Source organism: Dendrobates tinctorius, unplaced genomic scaffold, assembly GCF_039654945.1.
Source record: "Dendrobates tinctorius isolate UK_male_01 unplaced genomic scaffold, ASM3965494v1 ptg000051l, whole genome shotgun sequence".
In the NCBI taxonomy this organism is placed as follows: Eukaryota; Metazoa; Chordata; class Amphibia; order Anura; family Dendrobatidae; genus Dendrobates; species Dendrobates tinctorius.
In genome coordinates, this window is record NW_027361719.1 from 9722593 (window position 1) to 9742534 (window position 19942).

At 44.4% G+C, this 19942-nt stretch overlaps 1 protein-coding gene across 2 annotated transcripts in view; it reads right to left on the reverse strand.

The window, feature by feature from the left end:
• Positions 1 to 1336: 1336 nt before the first annotated feature.
• MARCHF9 (membrane associated ring-CH-type finger 9) overlaps positions 1337 to 19942 on the reverse strand; it is a 228940-nt gene continuing 210334 nt past the window's right edge. For both annotated transcript variants that reach the window (XM_073576765.1, XM_073576764.1), the window contains one exon: positions 1337 to 2491. In XM_073576765.1, coding sequence (XP_073432866.1) covers positions 2166 to 2491 — 326 coding nt within the window. In that variant the 3' untranslated portion in view covers positions 1337 to 2165. The remainder of the gene's footprint in view (positions 2492 to 19942) is intronic.

A 19942-nucleotide genomic window follows, 5' to 3' on the forward strand; every position in this document is an offset into this window, starting at 1 on the left:
CCGGTCTCGAGATCCCAGGGTAATGTTGTGTGTTCAACCCCACAAGTTTGAACAGAGGGGGGAGGTATGTGGTGTAGTGACCACTTTGTCCGCTAGGGGGCGCTGTGTGGGTGGTCCCAGGACAGGCGTATAAGCATTTCCAGTGTCCTGATAGGAGTAGGATGCTGAATGATCGTAATGTATCTCAAGGTGGGTGGCCTTGAGATGAAGGCTTGTTTATGTGCTGATCAGCAGAGCTGATCATTCGTTCCAATGTGTCAGGGAGAAGTCTTCAGGTAGCTGGAGAGATGGGCGAGACCAGCTACCTTCAAATCCACCCAAGGGTGTGTCTAGAACGCCATACTAAAGAATGTATGAATGCTTGTAGGACCTGTGATGAGGTCATAGCCATGTGACCTGGTGGGCGTTGCTACGGACCATATAAGGTGGCCAGGGTAGGTCACATGAGTGAATGCTGGGACCCGGTAGGTCCGTTGTGGAGGGTCCCGCTGGGAGATGGGGCATCCTGCCTGACAGCACATGGAGTGGCTGTGTTTAATGGCTGCAAGCGTCTGACAGTTCCCTGGAGGGAATGGACGTCTGAAGTGTGGAGTATGAAGCAGCCATGAGGTAAACCCGGACAGGGGATATAACTCTGAGACTGAAGAGCCAGTGTACTGGACATTGCACAACCTGTGTGACCACAGGATAAGTAGAGTGAAGCTCTGACATGGACGCTATGCTGTTTATATGAACTTTATGTTGCTGCTGTGGGTTTATGATGCCTGAATAAACCGCATGGATTGATATTGTTTTATGGAAATCCCGTGCCGGATGTGATTATTTGGCTGCCAAGCGAGTGTCCCCAACCTTGAATAACAGCGCTACCTTACACACTCTACAAACCGGATCCACTATAGGATTTGAAAAATGTCAAAAGAAACAAAGATCATAAGTGCTAGTTCACAAGCTGCCATATTGCTGTAGGTTTTCTGCCCTGTTTTACAGATGGAAAATCCACACTGATCTACAATAGCAGCAAAGTGAATGACAGAACAAAAATCTCATCCAGCTGCTGCGAAATTGATTTTGGATTTTTCATGCGGATTTCAACTCAACCGTCAAGGAAAAGAATGATGTTACTTCGAAGAAAATAGAAAACAAACCAGATTTTTTTTCTAATCCCAGACAAAAACTTTAAGCTCGGCTTTGATTTCTCTTTTTTAGATGAAAATATGTGACTGTTATTTGCTATACTTTAAAAACTAAACTAATGTTAAAGTATGGATATGATCAGCCAAACAAGCATCAGCGCGACACCCTTGCATCATCATACACAGACATACAAGTGCAAAAGTTACAGGAAAAACCTGATGCCTTTAATTTTACATCCCAGTATGTGAGTAAGAAGAGAAAAAGAAATGTAGTTGGAGACCATTTGCATATAAATATTTTTTTCTTTATCCTCCCGCAGGGAGAAGAGAGGAAAAAAAATTACATTTACTCATGCAAAAAATGTAAAACCAGGGAACGTATAAGCGTCTTATTGCAAAGATCCCATTTTGCCGTAAAAATATGTTTTATTGCACCTATTCATCGCTTAGAAAGTTGTGAACCACTTCAGAGTCTTTTTGTGTTTTTTTTTTTTCTGCTGTTTTACCCTTGTGTTTAGGCATTTCTTACAATTACTTCCGTAATTGTATTTTTTTTTCGTTTAGGTTTTGTATCCTATGGTTTTCAGTAATGTTGTCTTCCTTTAAAGCTGAGGTAAAAAAAAGTTAAGACTTGGTTCTTGTGATGACTTTTTTTTTTTAAACGCTGGCTTGTGCTTTCGACGTATTTCAACGTTTCAAGTGACCTTTGTTTCAGTCGACGACATTTATTGGAGGGAACCCTATTGTTTCAATTCGGACTGGCAGAATTTAGAGCGGATAGGACGCACAGAAAAGTATTACATGATAAAAGGCCCAACTTTTAAAAAATAAAAATCAGGGCGTTTCGTATATTAACACGGTTGTGGCCAAAATGCACTGAAAGGCGGGTGCCTCAGGGATCAGAATTTGCTGTTTTCTCCAGCAAAACAAAGCTCTTTTCTTTCCCCCTTCCGATACCAGTGCAGTCGTGGTACCTGTAAAGCCAGTGAAGGATAGCAGCAAACCATTTCCTTCAACATTTCGGACGATTTCTCATACCGTTGTCACTCTCATCACCACCTCTCTGTTGGAGTTTGAGCTATTTCGATGTTCATTAGGCCGCAGGTGGCTGAGGATGTGTAGGATTGTATAACCACAGTGATGGTTTAAAATAGTCCTAACCCGCTGGCTCCGCCCAGGGCCTCTATCGTGAGAAGAGTGGTTCGTCCGTGAATTCCTTCCCCCAAGCTTTGTAGTCCCACTAATAGGTTCCCCAAGGTCCTTGGTTTTATCATAGTTCAGAACCTTCCATTGCTGATTCACAGCTTGCCATCGCTTGAAGATCCGGTAGACCGATGATCCTTCGTGGATAATCAAACCTGTAAAATATGAATAAACATCCATGTAAATAACAGAAACCATTGAAGAGAAAACATTGAGCTGTGCATAGCATTCCATTACAACCATAAGCCGGCCATGCACATAACAGGAGATGGCTATCAGACAAACAATGCTTTGGCCAGTCGCTTGGCCGACAGCAAATTCGGCTTTCTCTCCCGTACACCGGAGGGCTTGATCGGCTGAGCGCTCCTTTGTTCTCTATGATAAAGCTGCCGACGAAAATCTCTGTCAGGGGGCTTATCTCAGATAAAATAATGTGTTTGGCAGTCCAAAATTGGATATGCCCGATCGACATCTACTCCGACAAACAGTCAGCCAGCGCCGCCATACAGTGTTGGCCTAACCCATAGATATTGGCTGATTCAGCCGACCTAAGTTTAGGCTATGTGCACACGCTAGCGTTTTTAAACGCTCAGGAAAAGGATCCCCTTCCCAGAAATCGCGCGTCTTTTTCCGCACGTTTTTTGACGCGATTTTGACGCGTTTTTGACGCGTTTTTTGACACGCGATTTCTGGGATCATTGGGGATGGCTAAAAACGCTCAGCAATGCGGAAATTAATGAGCATGCTGCGTTTTTAGCCGCTAAGCGATTCCTGAGCGGTAAAAAACTCATGCATTGGCACAGAAAGCCAAAAACGCATGCTAATTAATTTGATGCATCTTTTAAGCTCAAACGCTGCGGAAACGCTTAAAAAAAACGCATCGTGTGCACACAGCCTTAAAGTACATGGGTGCTTTACGCTAAACCCAACAGGACAAACTTTACACTCTACTTAGAGGGGGTTTTCTCTCTTCCTGTAACGTACCTTCTCTGCCCAAAGCACATTAGATTTAGCATACATCGTTTGGGCAGTTACCATTTTTCTATATTGCACTATATTCCGTCCCACCATTTATACAACTATCTAAATAAAACAAACCGTCTGATGAAGGTCTTAGTATTAGACTGAAATGCTACATTATCTGGATTGCTGGCCAAATAAAACTACATTTTCTTCTTTGTATTTGCGAGTGCCGGATTCTCTTTCATATTGTGCATTAGATTTACGTCAGCTAATCCCACCAATATCAGCAAGAAATACGGGACCTCCCAACTGATTCCACACACAGATGAAATTGGGGATAATAAGCTAATGACAGATGTATCTGGGAACCGCTTACTCCGCTCTTCCCATACAAAACGCTTAACCAGGAAATCATTTATATCAGGCAGCTATCTGAGATGTATGGGTACCTTTAGGATGATCTATTTTACTCAATTACATATTGCCATTAATTCAACAGCGCTTTACAGACAATTTCACCACTGTCCCCTATCGGTATGACTTTGGAGTTTCGATCTCACCAGACTTACTTTTCCATTTTGTGCATGACAGTTCCAATAATTAATACCGTGTTTAAGTGGCTTTTAAGATTTCAAAAAAACCCTTGTCCCCGGTTACAGTTTGGTTTAAAAAAAACAAAAAACCTGAGCTTTTCTCACCTATCCCTGGTCCAACAATGAGTCTCCGTTGCTCCTCTCAGTGTCTGTCATTGTCTGCAGCCATGACATCACGTCGACAGCACTGCAACCAATCTGTGAGCTCAGATGCTCTTGCCGCCATCTCGGGATAGCCGTGGAGCTCAGTGATTGGCTGCAGGCATTGTTGACATCACATCAGCACTGCAGACAATAATAGATACTGGGAGCAGCGATGGAGACTCAGTGCTGGACCTGGGGAAGGTGAGTAGAAATGGATGTTTTTTTTTTTTAAACAAACTGTAGCTGGGGAACAGAGGTATATTTTGAAACCGTAAAACCCCTTTAAGGATGTCCACAGCCTTACCAATAGATTATCACTACAACCCACTGGCCTGTAGAGTTAACTGCAAGGCTACTGTATTCCAAATGCTTACAATAACCACTGAATTAAAATAAATTGCCTGTTCTTTCAGTGGGATATATTTTTGCTGGCACATTACATATACCATTACTGGTGTCTTCTCAGGCTGAGCTGCTAAACTGCCAATTTTAGTATTTCTGCAAATGGCAAATGTCTCTGTATTGTCACTTAATGGTGTCAGCATAACACTGTTCAAAAACACAGCATGGATTGTATGCCACACTGGGGCCATTATCATGTGACGGCACTTCATTGCCAGGTCTTTCTGCATTGGTTTTATGACTGAATTACTTGGGAGTTAGGGCAGAGAAGGGAAAGTTCTTCCACCGTTGTCTGTAAAGAACATTGGACCTCAGATACAGCCATTCTGTTCATCCAAGGGTTGAAAATTACATTCAAAGTCCTGCTACTGAAGTTCTCAGTGGGGAGATGGTGCGTGGTTCCGTTACACTACATTCTTTGCTATGCTTGTCTCAGTATTGGGAACATGAACTATATGGCATAAATGTACAGTCACAAATTCCTCTATTTTATAAAGTGATGGCATATTGGCAGTCCATGCTGTGACTTACTACTGATCAGTTATAGCTCCACCTGGCGGTATTATCACTCATCCTCAGAATTATGGTTTCACTTAGCTGATTTAGTGCTCCATCCATTGATAAGTTTCCCCTGCTCAGAAACATTTTTCTTGTCGATAGTAGCGCTCTTGGCCACAATTCTTCCATGAAGACCACTTTTGGCCTGACTTCTAACAGTAGATGCGTGTAGGTGAGTCTAATTGGTTGCTGCCAGATCTAAGCTGATGGCACTGCTGGACAACTACTGATTTTGAAGGGAAGTAAGCAAGAAGTGTCTTCCATCTGCTGCACTAAGTAGGGGCTGACCACTTGTCTTTATGGTCGTCAACATTGACATTTCTTGGTGTCCTCAATACTTATCCGTTATGTGCTAACATCAGGAAGATGACTGGTTGGCTTCAAATTTATCACATCAAATTTTTGTTATATATATTGATTTCTTTTTTTGATCATTCACTTAATGCTTTTTTTAATTGACAAAAAAAACAAACAAAAACCAAACCAACTATTAGCACTTCCATCTTGTATCTACTAGGTGTATGAAAACACGGTCATCTCCACGCGATCATTTTCATTTCTTCCTTTGTCAGGTATATTCTGTTATGGAGTTGACTTTCAGGTAGAGGGGGCATATAAGAGATATGAGCACTAAAGGATCCGTCTGAAAGCTGTTTATTTCCCTGGTTGTTTATTGCTCCTTTAGCTTCACATAGCGTTTCCTGTAAATTTTGCATAAACCCACTGCAATAACATCCACTCTCTAAATGCAGCACCTTCTCCTTCAGTTTTACTGGAAATGGAATAACAACTAATATGTCGCTTGTCTAATTAAAATTTTATGCAGTAGTCAGCTAACCAGAAAATTACTTTACTGTCATAAATCACAACTTTATTTGGGGAGTCAGAACCACAACAAGATCATTACTCAAATACAGCTGATTTGATAAAGAATAATGCAATATATCATGACAGCCTATACGTGTTTATAAGCCTACAAGCTGAATAATGTATGGAAAGCTCTGCTATGTGTCCGCCAACATTATATTGCCGTAGAACTTAACAGCTCAGGGTTTGTCCTCTAGCAAAGATGTGCAATACAGAAGCTCAAGTTTGCCCCTGTATCAATGGCAGCACCTGATTAGGTACAAAATTCCAGAAGTCACACTCATAATTTAAAGGGAAACTATCATCAGAAAATTACCTGTTTAAATCAAGTGTATGTGTCACATGTATTTAAAAAAAAAATGGTAATATGTTCTATTCATATCCACATCTTTATTAAAAAAAATACAATTTGTAATCTTGAAATTTTCACAGTGACAGGTAACACGTGTATACACAGCTAATACAAAAGGATCCACCGATCACAATAAGCGATATCACAGCTGACCCTGCGCCTCTCCCATCACAATGATCATTAGATGCTTCTATATGAAAGATAATGTTGGCGTCTGACCCTTGCGGCTATGTTCATATGTTATTTCCTGAAACAACAGGAAGTACCTGGCGTCTAACAATGCCCTTGTGGCCAGTGTGACAATTGTAAGATTTCTATTTTTTTGTATTTTATTTTTCATACAGACTGTGTGTCAAAATTAACACAAGAAGCTGAGGTAATTAATGGGCCAATATCTGATATTAGCTTCTCTTTAACTCTATCAAGTGCCGTGGCCTTCTGTTTGGGAATGCGGGTAACTGGAGTCATTAGGGCCTCTAGTGGTCAATCATATACTGAAGAGGATTTTTACATGCACCGAGTCCACATGCACCAATTTTATAAATTGGGCCCATCTTAAAAAATTGCACAATAACACTTTTTATAACTGCTCCACTGCGTCTTTAAGAGAATCATAGCCTGGTAGAGTTGGAAGGGACCTCCTGGGTCATCGTGTCCAACCCCCTGCTCAAAGCAGGATTCACTAAACCATCTCAAACAGATGTCTGTCCAGCCTGTTTGAAGGCTTCCATTGAAGGAGAACTCGCTACCTCTCGTGGCAGCTGGTTCCACTCATTGATCACCCTCACTGTCAAAATTTTTTTTCTAACATCTAAAATGTGTCTCCTCCCATTCAGTTTCATTCCATTGCTTCTAGAACTGACGAGTGGAAACCAGAATAAGCCGATTACTGTCTGGCATAATTTATTTACATCAAATTCTCATTGTTCTCAGCGTTAAGAACAACTGAGGCCTTATACCCACGGCTACAATAAAGCTTCTGTACTGACATGTAATAGGGGACATATAGCATGAGGAATTTCTATACATCTACATGCCTTTAATTCTAGACAGCATTCTGGAACTTTTGGGGGTACTTTGCCACTTGGTATGCCGCCAGGAGCACCTCTGACCAGCCAGTGACTGTCTACAGGTCAATCTAAAAAGTCAACCTGGAGCAGCAGATTTGATTCAACAAGGCAGTATTCTCTGTTCTGAAAAATGGACAGAGTGTATTTACTGGGAGGTCTCTTCTTAGAGCTGTTTCAGATGTCTGTGATAATCGGTCAAATGTTGGATCGCAAAGCACGTGCTGGCCGCGTATCTCCTGACCCAAGCGTGATTGCTTCATATACTTCTGTGAAGCTGTCATGGTCAGGTCAGGAGATATGTGGCCAGCTGGCGCACTGCGATCCGACATTGGACCGATTATCACAGACGTCTGAAACAGCTACAATGGCCAGTGAGAACCTGGCCACTTGTTTTAGGTCCACTACTTAAGTCTGAGAGTACAACACAACAAGAAAACACAACATTTTTTCCTCTCTTGTGTGACATGCACATAAATGAGCTGTCTTACACCACGAGCCCATACTAGGAGATGCCTGTCTGTATCCTGTTCATTTAGACACTGTTCACATGTTCAGGTTTTAAATACAATAGATAGGAACTGCTCCGTGAAGGGTTACCGTGACGAGGTGGAGCAACTTGGTGTACATTTTTTGCAAAAAACGTATCGACTGAATACCCTGTATTTGTTATCGAGCACTTGCTGATTACTGTCATTTTTTACTGCAGAGTATTTTTGCAAATTTGTCATTTTGTGTTTTCTTGTTGTGTTTCAGTCAGTGGGTGGTGTGAACACTGTCCGACCGACTTGTTCACATTTGTGCATGTCACATTTGTTTTTAATCCGTTTTTTCCTTGCTTATGCATGGTTTGGGAGACCCCACCCCTCTCTTGTGTGACATGCACATAAATGAGCTGTCTTACACCACGAGCCCATACTAGGAGATGCCTGTCTGTATCCTGTTCATTTAGACACTGTTCACATGTTCAGGTTTTAAATACATTAGATAGGGACTGCTCCGTGAAGGGTTACCGTGATGAGGTGGAGCAGCTTGGTGTACATTTTTTGCAAAAAACGTATCGACTAAATACCCTGTATTTGTTATCCAGCACTTGCTGATTACTGTCATTTTTTACTGCAGGGTATTTTTGCAAATTTGTCATTTTGTGTTTTCTTGTTGTGTTTCAGTCAGTGGGTGGTGTGAACACTGTCCGACCGACTTGTTCACATTTGTGCATGTCACATATGTTTTTAAGTCTGAGGCTGGAGTCACACACAACCATTAAAAAAAGGTCCCATTTTAACGGTCCGAAATCGCACAAAGGTATCTTAACCATTGATCCGTTTTTGATGCGATTTTTCTTAATTGATGCGATTTTAATCGCATGTAAGGATCCGTTTGACATCTGTCTGGCAAGATTTTCTCGCAGGGTAGCTAAATGGACATATAATGGAGCCCAATGACAGGTTTCCCCACACAAAGAATGAATAGATCTAGACACATATATATATATATATATATATATATATATATATATTTTATACATGTCATAGAGACACTTTTATACATATATTTCACATTCATACAGTTCATCATAACAGAATAGCCGCAGAAACATTTGCTGGCTTTTGTATAATTATTCTCCTGCCCGACATGAAATGACACATGGTTTACATATACTTAACCATTTCATTTCATGTTTTTTTTGTTATGTATATCACTATTAATTAGATGAGGGTTTGTGGGTAAAATTTTGGACTTGTAGGGGTTAATTTAAGGGGTTAATTTGTTGTATGAAATTACGGGGACTCCTGCTGACATCACTGAGGCTGCAGGGAGTCCCCGTAATTTCATACAACGAATTAACCCCTTAAATTAACCCCTACAAGTCCAAAATTTTACCCACAAACCCTCATCTAATTAATAGTGATATGCATAACAAAAAAAACATGAAATAAAATGGTTAACTATATGTAAACCATGTGTCATTTCATGTAGGGCAGGAGAATAATTATACAAAAGCCGGCAAATGTTTCTGCGGCTATTCTGCTATGATGAACTGTATGAATTTGTAATATATATTATATATTAATGTGTCTCTATGACATGTATAAAGTGTGTATATATATATACTGTATATATATATATATGTCTAGATCTATTCATTCTTTATTTAACCGGTGTCTGTGATTTTACTGTATTGGGAGAATTGCCGGCTTTTGCTAAAGGACACCGGGTGCGATTTTATCGCAAGTCACACATCTAGTCCGCTTTTAGTCCCATTTTTTCTCGCCCCCATAGACTTGTATTGTCGATTCTGATCCGAAAATCGGTGACAATCGCAGCATGCTGCGATTGTCTCGGTCTGAGGATCGGATCCGATCAAAAATCGCATGATGGGAGCTGCCCCATAGAATAACATTGGGACGAATGCAATGCGATTTTTTATCGCATTGCATTCGTCCGATTTAATCGCCAGTGTGACCCCGGCCTGAGAGTGTTGGAGGGGTGACTGGTGGTCTTTGGCTTTTCCTTGTGACCTAGTAATGCTTGGAGCCTTTCAGCATTGTAGTGAGGTGTCTTCAGAAGTTCAGCCTTGATTGGATAAATGTTCAGATGCCAATGTGAAAGCTTTCGAGTGGTTGTCAGATGCCAAGCTCTAAGCCTCAGACAGAAGAGTTCATTTAGGCACCACATATTAATTAAAGGTGGCACTGGCACCTGGATAGAATTACAATGCGGCTTAGGCCTCTTTTACACTTCAGTTTTTTACAATCAGTCACAATCCGCCTGGTTTTGAAAAAAACGGATCCGCAATTTTCTTTTGAGGATCCGTTTTTTTCCCCATTGACTTCCATTATCGGCGGATTGCCGTCCGTTGCATCCGTTTCTTTTGCGGATCCGCCAAAAGTTCCTGTCTGTCACCATCCTCAAAGATTTCAAAACGGAGCTTGCAACGTTTTTTTCTGTGGCGGATCCTCCAGACACTCATTTAACCCGAAATTCTTTCTGGCTGCCGGACAAAAAATTCTCTCTCTTTCTTTCTCTCTCTCTTTCTTTCTCTTTCTCTCTCTCTCTCTCTCTAGGCTGCGATTCCTTTAAAATTCTTCATTTGTCGGATTCGTTACAAAAACGGATGGGTGCCATCCGTTGTCATCAGTACTAAAACGGATCCGCCATCCGTCCTTTTGGCGGATTTTGACTGATGCAAAAAACTGAAGTGTGAAAGAGGCCTTAGAGAAGTCCACGTCAAGTAAGTACTGCTCCTAGAGCCATCTAGATAATGGAGAAGTAGTTTTTCTTTTTTTGCTGTGAGTTTAAGGGTACGTTCACAAACACATATTTTCCTACAGAGTGCTGAGGGCCAAATAACAAATAGACCTCGCATGGACAGTACATGGACCAATATTAGTGAACGGGCTATTCACATGAACGATTTTATAAATGGATCAATTACGTTAATAAAATGTTCAGCAAAAATGGATGCCAAACGAATGCTATCCGTATGTTTTTAATGGATCTCATGCAAAAATTAACACAGGAAACTGTATTTTGCTTGGTATAATTTGTATAAAGGGAATCTGTCACTAGGATTTTTTTTACCCCAGCAGTATGATGCAGTGGCAGAGACCCTGTTTCCAACAATATATCACTTATTGGGCTGCTTGCTGCAGTTATGATAACAATAGTGTTTTATCTGCACCAGATCTAGCAGAGCTCTGAATGCTGAGCTCTATATATTCCGTCCACGTCACTGTGTAATGTGCAATACATAGGCAGAAGTCTGCAAATCAGTGGTGGGGGTGGGGTTATACAGAGCTGATGAATACCTTGCTGCAGGTTAAGGCTGGTTTCACATTAGCGCTTTTTAAGCGCACGCACGGCCGGGGGTAGCTCCGCCCCCGAGCCGGCTCTCTGCCCAGCGTGCCCGCCCCTTGCTTGTAGCGCCGCCTCCTAGCGGACAGCGGCGCCTGCGATCGGCGCACCCTATCTTTAGCATAGGGTGCGCAGATCGTGCGCAGGCCGTGCGCTAGTTGCGCTTTGACCTGCGCTGCGCACTTTTGACGGTGCGCCGTGCGCGCCAAAATCGAACTTTTCGGATTTTGGCGCGCACGGCGCACCGTCAAAAGTGCGCAGCGCAGGTCAAAGTGCAACTAGCGCACGGCCTGCGCACGATCTGCGCACCCTATGCTAAAGATAGGGTGTGCCGATCGCAGGCGCCGCTGTCCGCTAGGAGGCGGCGCTACAAGCAAGGGGCGGGCACGCCGGGCAGAGAGCCGGCTCGGGGGCGGAGCTACCCCCGGCCGTGCGTGCGTTTAAAAAGCGCTAATGTGAAACCAGCCTTAGCTGAGCAGAAATAAAACTGTGTCAGGTTCTATGACAGGCAGAGCTGTCTGAGGCACCCATCGGAGGTTCATTAACGTGGCAGACAGTATATATTTGGCCCAGTACTGCAGACCTATAAGAGCTGTGTGACAGTGTAATATATATCCGGCAGCCGGCTCTGTTCTCAGCCTCCTGCACTCTTCTGCTTCTCGCTGTAATAGCTCTTGTACTTCTGCTGCCCATTGCCATCTTCCATCTCCTGTATTTAATTAATTTGCCCTCCCGTGCATGTGTATGCGAGCGTCAAATGCTAAGAAGTAGGACTGCATTTAGCAGTGACCCAATCACCCGCATGTAGTGTATCCTTGTACTCGGAGCGGTGTTATTTTGGCTATTTCTGATCTACGCCTGTGTGGCAGTCATCACCAGGTTCTACTTGCCTTGACCTCTGTTTTGTCAAACTGAACTGACCATGACAGCTCTGGACGGAACGACAAGAATCCTGACAGATCCCCTAGTCAGCCGTAGCCTAGTGTATATGTAGCAGTATAATGTACGGTAGCGTAAAATTGTTTATTACAGCTGTTAATTTGCACTCTTTTCTAAGCAGGTATACTGATGTAAGAAGGTATAAATCATGCATGGTTGTCCTGATTCTGTGGACGTGCATTTGCAGGGGGCCATCATCGTTCATGCAGTTTGGCTTAAATGAAAATGTCAGACTATAAATATATCTTCTATATATAAGCGACTGTATGTTTGATACCACAGTCCAAACAAACCTAGAAATAAAAGACAGCATGATAAACTACTTTGGGGCAAATGCATACCGTAATTTCTCTTTTTTTTGGACATCAAGGCTGTTCAAATCCCAAGAGCTAAGGGGCAAAGATAAGTAACCAAAGTACTGGCAGCAATGAACGTTTAGGTATCATTTCTATGGCTACCAGCTCCTTAAACATATTGCCTGGTCTTGGTTTCCTTAGAATGTCAAATAAAATATATTTTATCTAAAATCTTTTAAGACATAATTTAATGCCTAAATCTCTGGGCATACACGTTAATTACCTGTCAGCCTATAAGTATTTATCCCAACTACTCCACACCATCACACTCAGGATGGTTAAATGTACATGGGGAGCAGCGGCATATCTTGAAGCTCATGGGCTCAAATACAAAATCTCCAACAGGGCCCACAACTATCGCCAGTCTTTAATAGCAATGATATTTTCATATTGGCCCCCTAGCCTCCAGTGCTGACTGCAACCTCTGCACTTATTACTCTGATGGGGAGAGGGGAGTTGAAGTCCATTTACGTAGCAAGATTATTATGAACGACAGTTCCTAGAATGCCTGTTTTGTGATAATCTTGCACTCTAGACAGGGTGCCGATCACCCAATGAACAAGCAAAACACTCATCCGTCAGGTGATATCATCTTTTCTGCTGCACCAAAAGATCATTGTTCTCGGCAGCGTACTGTGCTGTGTAAATAGGACTTGTATTGCCAAGAACAATGGCAACCTATGTGCTGAGAATGATCTTTTACAGATATCTCAGTGCACATTATATGACCAGTCTGCCTGTGTAAACCAGCTAGAAAACGACAGTTAATCAGGAAACAAGTAGCGGTCGTTTAGTGTCCCAGATTGGCATCGCAAGAAGATGGAAGGCACCGGACCCGGACCTGCGACACCTAACAGACCGGACCACCCCCCTGGGTGAGTATAATAAAACTTATTTCTCTTTCGTCTCATTGGGGGACACAGAAACCGTGGGTGTATGCTGCTGTCACTAGGAGGTTGACACGATGCATGAAAAAAATGTTAACTCCGCCTCTGCAGTATACACCCCTCCGACAGACTGTAGGACAATCAGTTTTGCTTAGTGTACCAGGTAAAACCTGTCAGTATGCCCAAGGGAGAGCAGTCCCACTCCTCCTCCTCATCCGCTTCAGTGACCTTGGTCAAATATTTTGTATGTATCAAATGCAATGTCAGGCCTCCTTCAGGTCTGTCCTCGCCACTCTGCTCAGTTTGCAGCAGACCTACAGTGTCACCTACAATAGAGAGCAGGTACAGCCCCCCCGTTTTGCCTGTCAGAGCTCCCACATTACCCCTGGAGCAGGAGGAAGCACCTTGCCTGCCGCCCAGGGGCCATCCATCGCCACGGGAGACACCGAGTGTCCAAGATGAGCCTCTTCCTTATCCAAGTCCGTGGACGGCCTTACCAGGGTATCACACACCTTGGTAACGGCGCTTAACAGATTGCCACTTCAGACTCCAGTGGACATAGGAGCACCAAAGGAGCCTCCTTTTGGGCCTTCTAGAGGCCGTAAAAGGTTTAGACAGGACCACCAACCCTGGTCCCCTTCTCACTCCATCTCACCGCCAGAATTCCTCTGGCCGTCTGCCTCCTCCCGGTCCTCATCTCCGGAATCAGGCAAGGCATTATCGGAGATACACTCAGAGGAGGGTTCTGAGTACGGGCCAGAACAGTCCCAGGTCAAGGATATGGTTCAGGGCATCATTGCAGCAGTCAATAAGACCTTTTAACATTGGGGACACCACATGAAATCCTAATGATCAGGTTTTTTCATTTAAGCTTCATAAGTCCCCCTCTAGGGTTTTCGCCTCCCACAAGGATTTTGAGGAAGTGTTGGCCAGGGAAAGGGAAAACCCAACCAGGCGATGTCAGAGGGAAAGTCATTTTGGGATTCTATATCCCTTCCCTCCAGATCTCACCGCCAACTGGACCGCCTCCCCTTCGGTGGATCCACCAGCCTCCAGACTAGCTATCAATACAGTCCTCCCACTCGCCAGTGGAGCAGCCCTAAAAGATCCCAATAATAGGAGGATAGAATCCCTGTCAAAATCCGCCTTTGAGGCAGCAGCCGCCACATTGTGTCCAGCCTTCGCCTGAGCTTGGGTAGCTAAGTCTGTTACAGAATGGGCCAAACAGCTTAGGCAGGGCATATTGGCCGGGGCACCACCGGTAGAACTGGCGGAATTCGCAGATCAAATCTCCCATGCCGGGAGGTATATGGTATCAGCAGCCCTGGATGCCGCGTCTTGCGCAGCTCAAGCATCCAGTAACGTGGTAGCCGTCCAGCGGACGGTCTGGCTAGGGGCTTGGCAGGCTGATTTGTCCTCAAAGAAGTCACTGACCAATCTGCCGCTTCAGGGCACCCGGCTCTTTGGGTCAATGCTAGATCAAGTCATTAAGGATGCAACGGGGGGTACACGCTTCCTTCTCCCCCAGGCCAAGCCTCGTCGATATGTTTTCAAACATAGGGTTCAGCCCTTTCAGCCCTTTTGCCGTACCCCAGCAACAGGCACTTATGCTGAGGGCCCACAGAGGTCGCAGGCACCGAGAGATAGGAGGAAGTTATCCTTTTGGGCCACCCCTTCATGGCATTCCCGCAGTTCCAACAGCAGAACTACCAGGTCAGAGCCGGGCAGAGCCACTTCAGCCTGACGCCAGCAGGGAGTCCAACTCCCTTTCCAGTACCTCTCCCTGACTAGGAGGCCGAGTTCAGTGTTGTGAGTTCATTTTTCCCTTCACCAGTGAGGTCTGATGAACTCCCTCTTCTGGCGAAGGAAGGTAGTGAGGCTGATTACCAAACAGCTGAGCAGGTAGATGATGACTGGGTCACAGGAACTGATGACTGGATATAAGGCAGCCGACGCCCTGCTGCCTTGCCGGTGATTTTCCTGCTGGATTCTTGGAGACCAGTCTGATTTCTGCTTCTCAAAGCTAAGTTTTGCTCTGCCTCTTGTACACTTTAGTTCTGGTTTTGTTTGCCTTGATTTTTTTGGAGTTCAGCCATCCCCAGCCGGGGGTGAGCTGAATTCCATTTTTGTCTCTGATCTATTGCTCTCTGGCTCTGTCTTCAGAATATGCCTGAGTGCTGATATAGTCTTTTGAAGCCTAGCGACTTCAGGGCCTGTTTCTCCTATCAGTCTGTTGGTACATTTTTGGATAGGGGTTTTGCGGATTGGAGACAGCAGCTTTTCTATCCTGTCCTATTTATTTAGCTTGGGCCCCATCATTTGCTCAACCTATCTTTCTATCTGTGTTAGTGTTTTTCATCTTGCTTCACAGTCATTATATGTTGGGGGCTGCCTATTGCTTTGGGGTCTGCTCTGGGGCAGTTTAGATTTCCCCTTTCTGTCTTTAGGCTAATTTAGTTCTCCGGCTGTGATCGAGGGGTCTAGGGCATCGTAGGAACCCCCCACGGCTACTGCTAGTTGTTGTGGATAGGTTCAGGGGTCTGCAATCCGATAGTTGCCAATTTCTCTGGTTTTCTGGACTTAGCTATTATTTTTGTTTTTTCCTCCTTCGGTGACTCATCCATAACAGTTCAGTAGAGGATATCTGGGTAAAGGAGGTAGTATCGACAGGATGCAAGATAGACTTCAACGTCCTTCCGCGAGATCGCTTCTTTCTATTGCAACCAAAAGACGCTGCTAGGGCTCTAGTTTTTTCTGCGGCAATCGACCCTCTCCTCAACGCAGGAGTAATCGTCCTTGTACCCGAGCAGGAACGTTTTGCCGGCTTTTACTTAAACCTGTTTGTGATAACAAAAAAGGATGGGTCAGTTCGTCCCATACTAGACCTCAAAAGGCTAAAACAGATGGGTCCGCTTACGCCATTTCAGGATGGAATCGATTAGGTCGGTAATCACTTCTATAGAGGATCAGGAATTCCTATGTTCCATAGACATCCGGGACGCCTACCTACACGTCCCCATTTTTTGGGACTTCAAAGGTTTCTGCTTTTTACTGTCCAAAAGCAGCATTTCCAGTTTGTGGACCGGCCATTTGGGCTGGCAACAGCCCCCAGAATTTTCACAAAGATTGTGGCAGCGATGGTAGCTATATTAAGAGTCAGAGGCGTAATATTGGGGCCATATCTTGACGATATTCTCTTCAAAGCGCCCTCCTTCGATCAGGCCCAGGAAAATCTAGTGGTAGTTTTAAACACGCTGTCCCGGTTTGGTTGGATCATAAATAGGGAGAAATCTCACCTAACGCCAACACAATGCCTAGAATTCTTAGGAATGGTAATCAATAACCGCCGCTCGAGGGTCTTTCTCCCAGAAAGAAAGTGGATTACCCTCCAGCAGGGAATTCGCTCTCTGTTGAAATTCCGGCGCCTATCCTTTCGCGCTGCCATGAGAGTCCTGGGAAGGATGGTGACAGCTTCAGAGGTAATATCCTTTGCCCTGTTCCGTTCCAGGATACTACAGAGGAACATCCTCCTTCATTGGGACAGGTCCATCTCTTCGCTGGATTGCCCCTTCCTCCCTTCCATTCAGACCAGGGAGTCCCTCAAGTGGTGGCTGACCACCCCCCTCGTTCATCTGGGACAGCCTTTTCCCCCTGTCCACTGACAGGTAGTATCTACAGATGCCAGTTCCCCGGGCTGGGGTGCGGTGTTCCGTCACCTGACAGTCCAGGCATGATGGTCGAGGCAAGAATCCTCACTATCAATCAACATTATAAAACTGATGGCGGTCATCCTAGCACTTCTACATTGGGGAAAGATACCTCAACAACCAGCCAGTACGGATTCAAACAGACAATGCCACGGCGGTGGCATACATCAATCACCAAGGGGGAACCAGAAGTTTTCGGGCACTGGCCGAGGTATCCAGAATCTTCAACTGGGCAGAAACCGCAATTCCGGCAATGTTGGCAGTTTTCATTCCCAGCACAGACAACACGGCCGCCGACTTCCTCAGTCGGGAGGGGCTCACAGTAGGAGAATGTCCTTACACCAGGACGTGTTCTGTCGGATATGCCAGCTATGGGGGACTCCAGACGTGGACCTCCTGGCATCGTGACAGAACAGAAGGGTCCAACAGTTTGTCCCAAGGTATAGCGATCCTCTAGCAATAGGGGTAGACGCACTGGTCATTCCCTGGACACAGTTCAGACTCTCTTACCTGTTCCCTCCCCTTCCTCTCCTGCCCAGACTGCTAAAGAAGATCAGGGTGGAAGGGGTGCCGGTACACAACAGGGTATCAGCCATGCAGTTGTGCAAGGCTGCCACAAGGTCGTCCGTGCATACCATTTCAAGGTTCTATAAGGTCAATACCTATGCTTCAGCGGACACCAGCCTAGGCAGAAGAATCTTGCAGGTGACAGTGGTGACTTCTCCGACCAGAAGGAAGTTTCTGCCTTTTCCCACCCCAGGGACTGCTTTTGGACGTCCCACGGTTTCTGTATCCCCCAATGAGATGAAAGAGAAAACAGGATTTTGGTTGCTTACCGTAAAATCTGTTTCTCAGAGTCTTCATTGGGGGACACAGCGCCCTCCCATGATTTTGTTATCTGTAATGATTATATGATTGACTTACATGATAATGTCTCCTCCTACTGCTTTTTCACTAACTGATTGTCCTACAGCCTGTCGGTGGGTGTACACTGCGGAGGCGAAGTTAATATTTTTTTCATGCATAGTGTCAACCTCCTAGTGACAGCAGCACACACCCACGGTTTCTGTGTCCCCCAATGAAGACTCTGAGAAACAGATTTTACGGTAAGCAACCAAAATCCTGTTTTTTCTTATCTTTCAGGTCGGAATGGGGGCATTAAATAATGCTGAAGATAAGCCCTGAAAGGCAGTGGCCGTACATTAAATCGGCCAAACCTGGCAACAGGTTCGCTTTAAATATTCTGAATGTGCTCTTGTTTACTGTTGGGAAAGGCTCACACACAGAGCCGAAACGTCGCGCACAAATGGGCTATTAAAATAGCTTTTTATGCACTAAAATGATGGTGTGTTTCTTCTTTGATTTTCTAATATAAGGACTGGTATGTACCTGTGAAGCTCTGCATCCAACTATTGCCATTGTTCAGGTGCTGCTCTCTGCTCAATTTTTTTCTATCTATCTCATATCTATCTATCAAATATCTATCTATCAATCTATATATATCAATCACAAAGCCTCACAGTAAATGCAGACACTATTACCATATATCTCACGGCAAATTAATTTTCAGTCAAAAGAACACATTTATGTTTTTCTATTGGATTTTCAGTAGAAATGTGTTCGGGAAGATCAAAAATATTCATGCTCATTTTATTTCCTCAGAAGAAATCCATGTGACTAATATAATGTGAATCAATGACCTCAGACAAGCGGCTCGTGGTCTGTGTCCTGGCCTCGCTTTAATTATTGCCTCAGCACTGTATCTCCAGACAATGCCGCTATTTCTCAGTGTTTTTTTCTTAGGCTGGAGTCACACACAACCATTAAAAAATTGGTCCGATTTTTACGGTACGAAATAGCACAAAGATTTCTTGTCCAAGGATCCGTCTGTCATCCGAATTTCCGGCGATGAACCAATTTTATTCGCATCTAAGCATCCGTTTGACATCCAATGCCAATGCCTGATGCTCTTTCCTGTTGACCAGGAGAAGTCTTGCGATTCTATCTCAAGTCACACTTGTGGTCCGTTTGTAATCCGATTTTTAGTCGCACCCATAGACTTGCATTGGCGAGTCCGATCCGAAAATCGGTGACATGCTGCGATTGTCTCGGTCCGAGGAAACGTTCCGAAAAAAAATCAGATGATGGGAGCTGCACCATAGAATAACATTGGGACGAATGCAATGCGATTTTTTATCGCATTGCATTCGTCCGATTTTTTCGCTAGTGTGACTCCAGCCTTTAGGCTGTGTGCACACGCTGCGGATTCCGCTGCGTTTCCGAAGCGTTTTTGGCCGCTGCGGACCCGCAGCAGTTTTAGCTGCGGTGTACAGTACCATTCAAATGAATGGTAAAAAAAAACCGCTGTGTAGACGTTGCGGAAAAATCCGCGCGGATTTGCTGCGGTTTTGAAACCGCAGAAAGAAGTGACATGTCAATTCTTTCTGCGGAATCCGCAGCGGGTTCCTATCTCCACCATTGTGGAGATGGTGAATCCGCAGGACCAAACCGCAGGCAAAACCGCAGATAATCCGCAGGTCTTTTGACCTGCGGTTTATCTGCGGTTTTTGCAAAATCCGTGCGGATTAATCCGCAGCGGATTCCGCAGCGTCTGCACACACCCTTAGAGTTGAATTTAGTGACCCCCTGGATCCACCTTGTTCCCTCTGATGCGCAGTTATTTTGGGCCTTCAGGACACAGTAATTCTTGTCTTTTTTATTACCCTATCCCTGGACCCATAGCTGTACAGCTTTGGCGCTGACATGGCCGCCACACAAGGGCTTGTTTTCTGTGGGAAGCATTTTATCTCTTAGGCCACGTTCACATGTTCAGTATTTGGTCAGTATTTTACCTCAGTATTTGTAAGCCAAAACCAGGAGTGGGTGATAAATCCAGAAGTGGTGACATGTTTG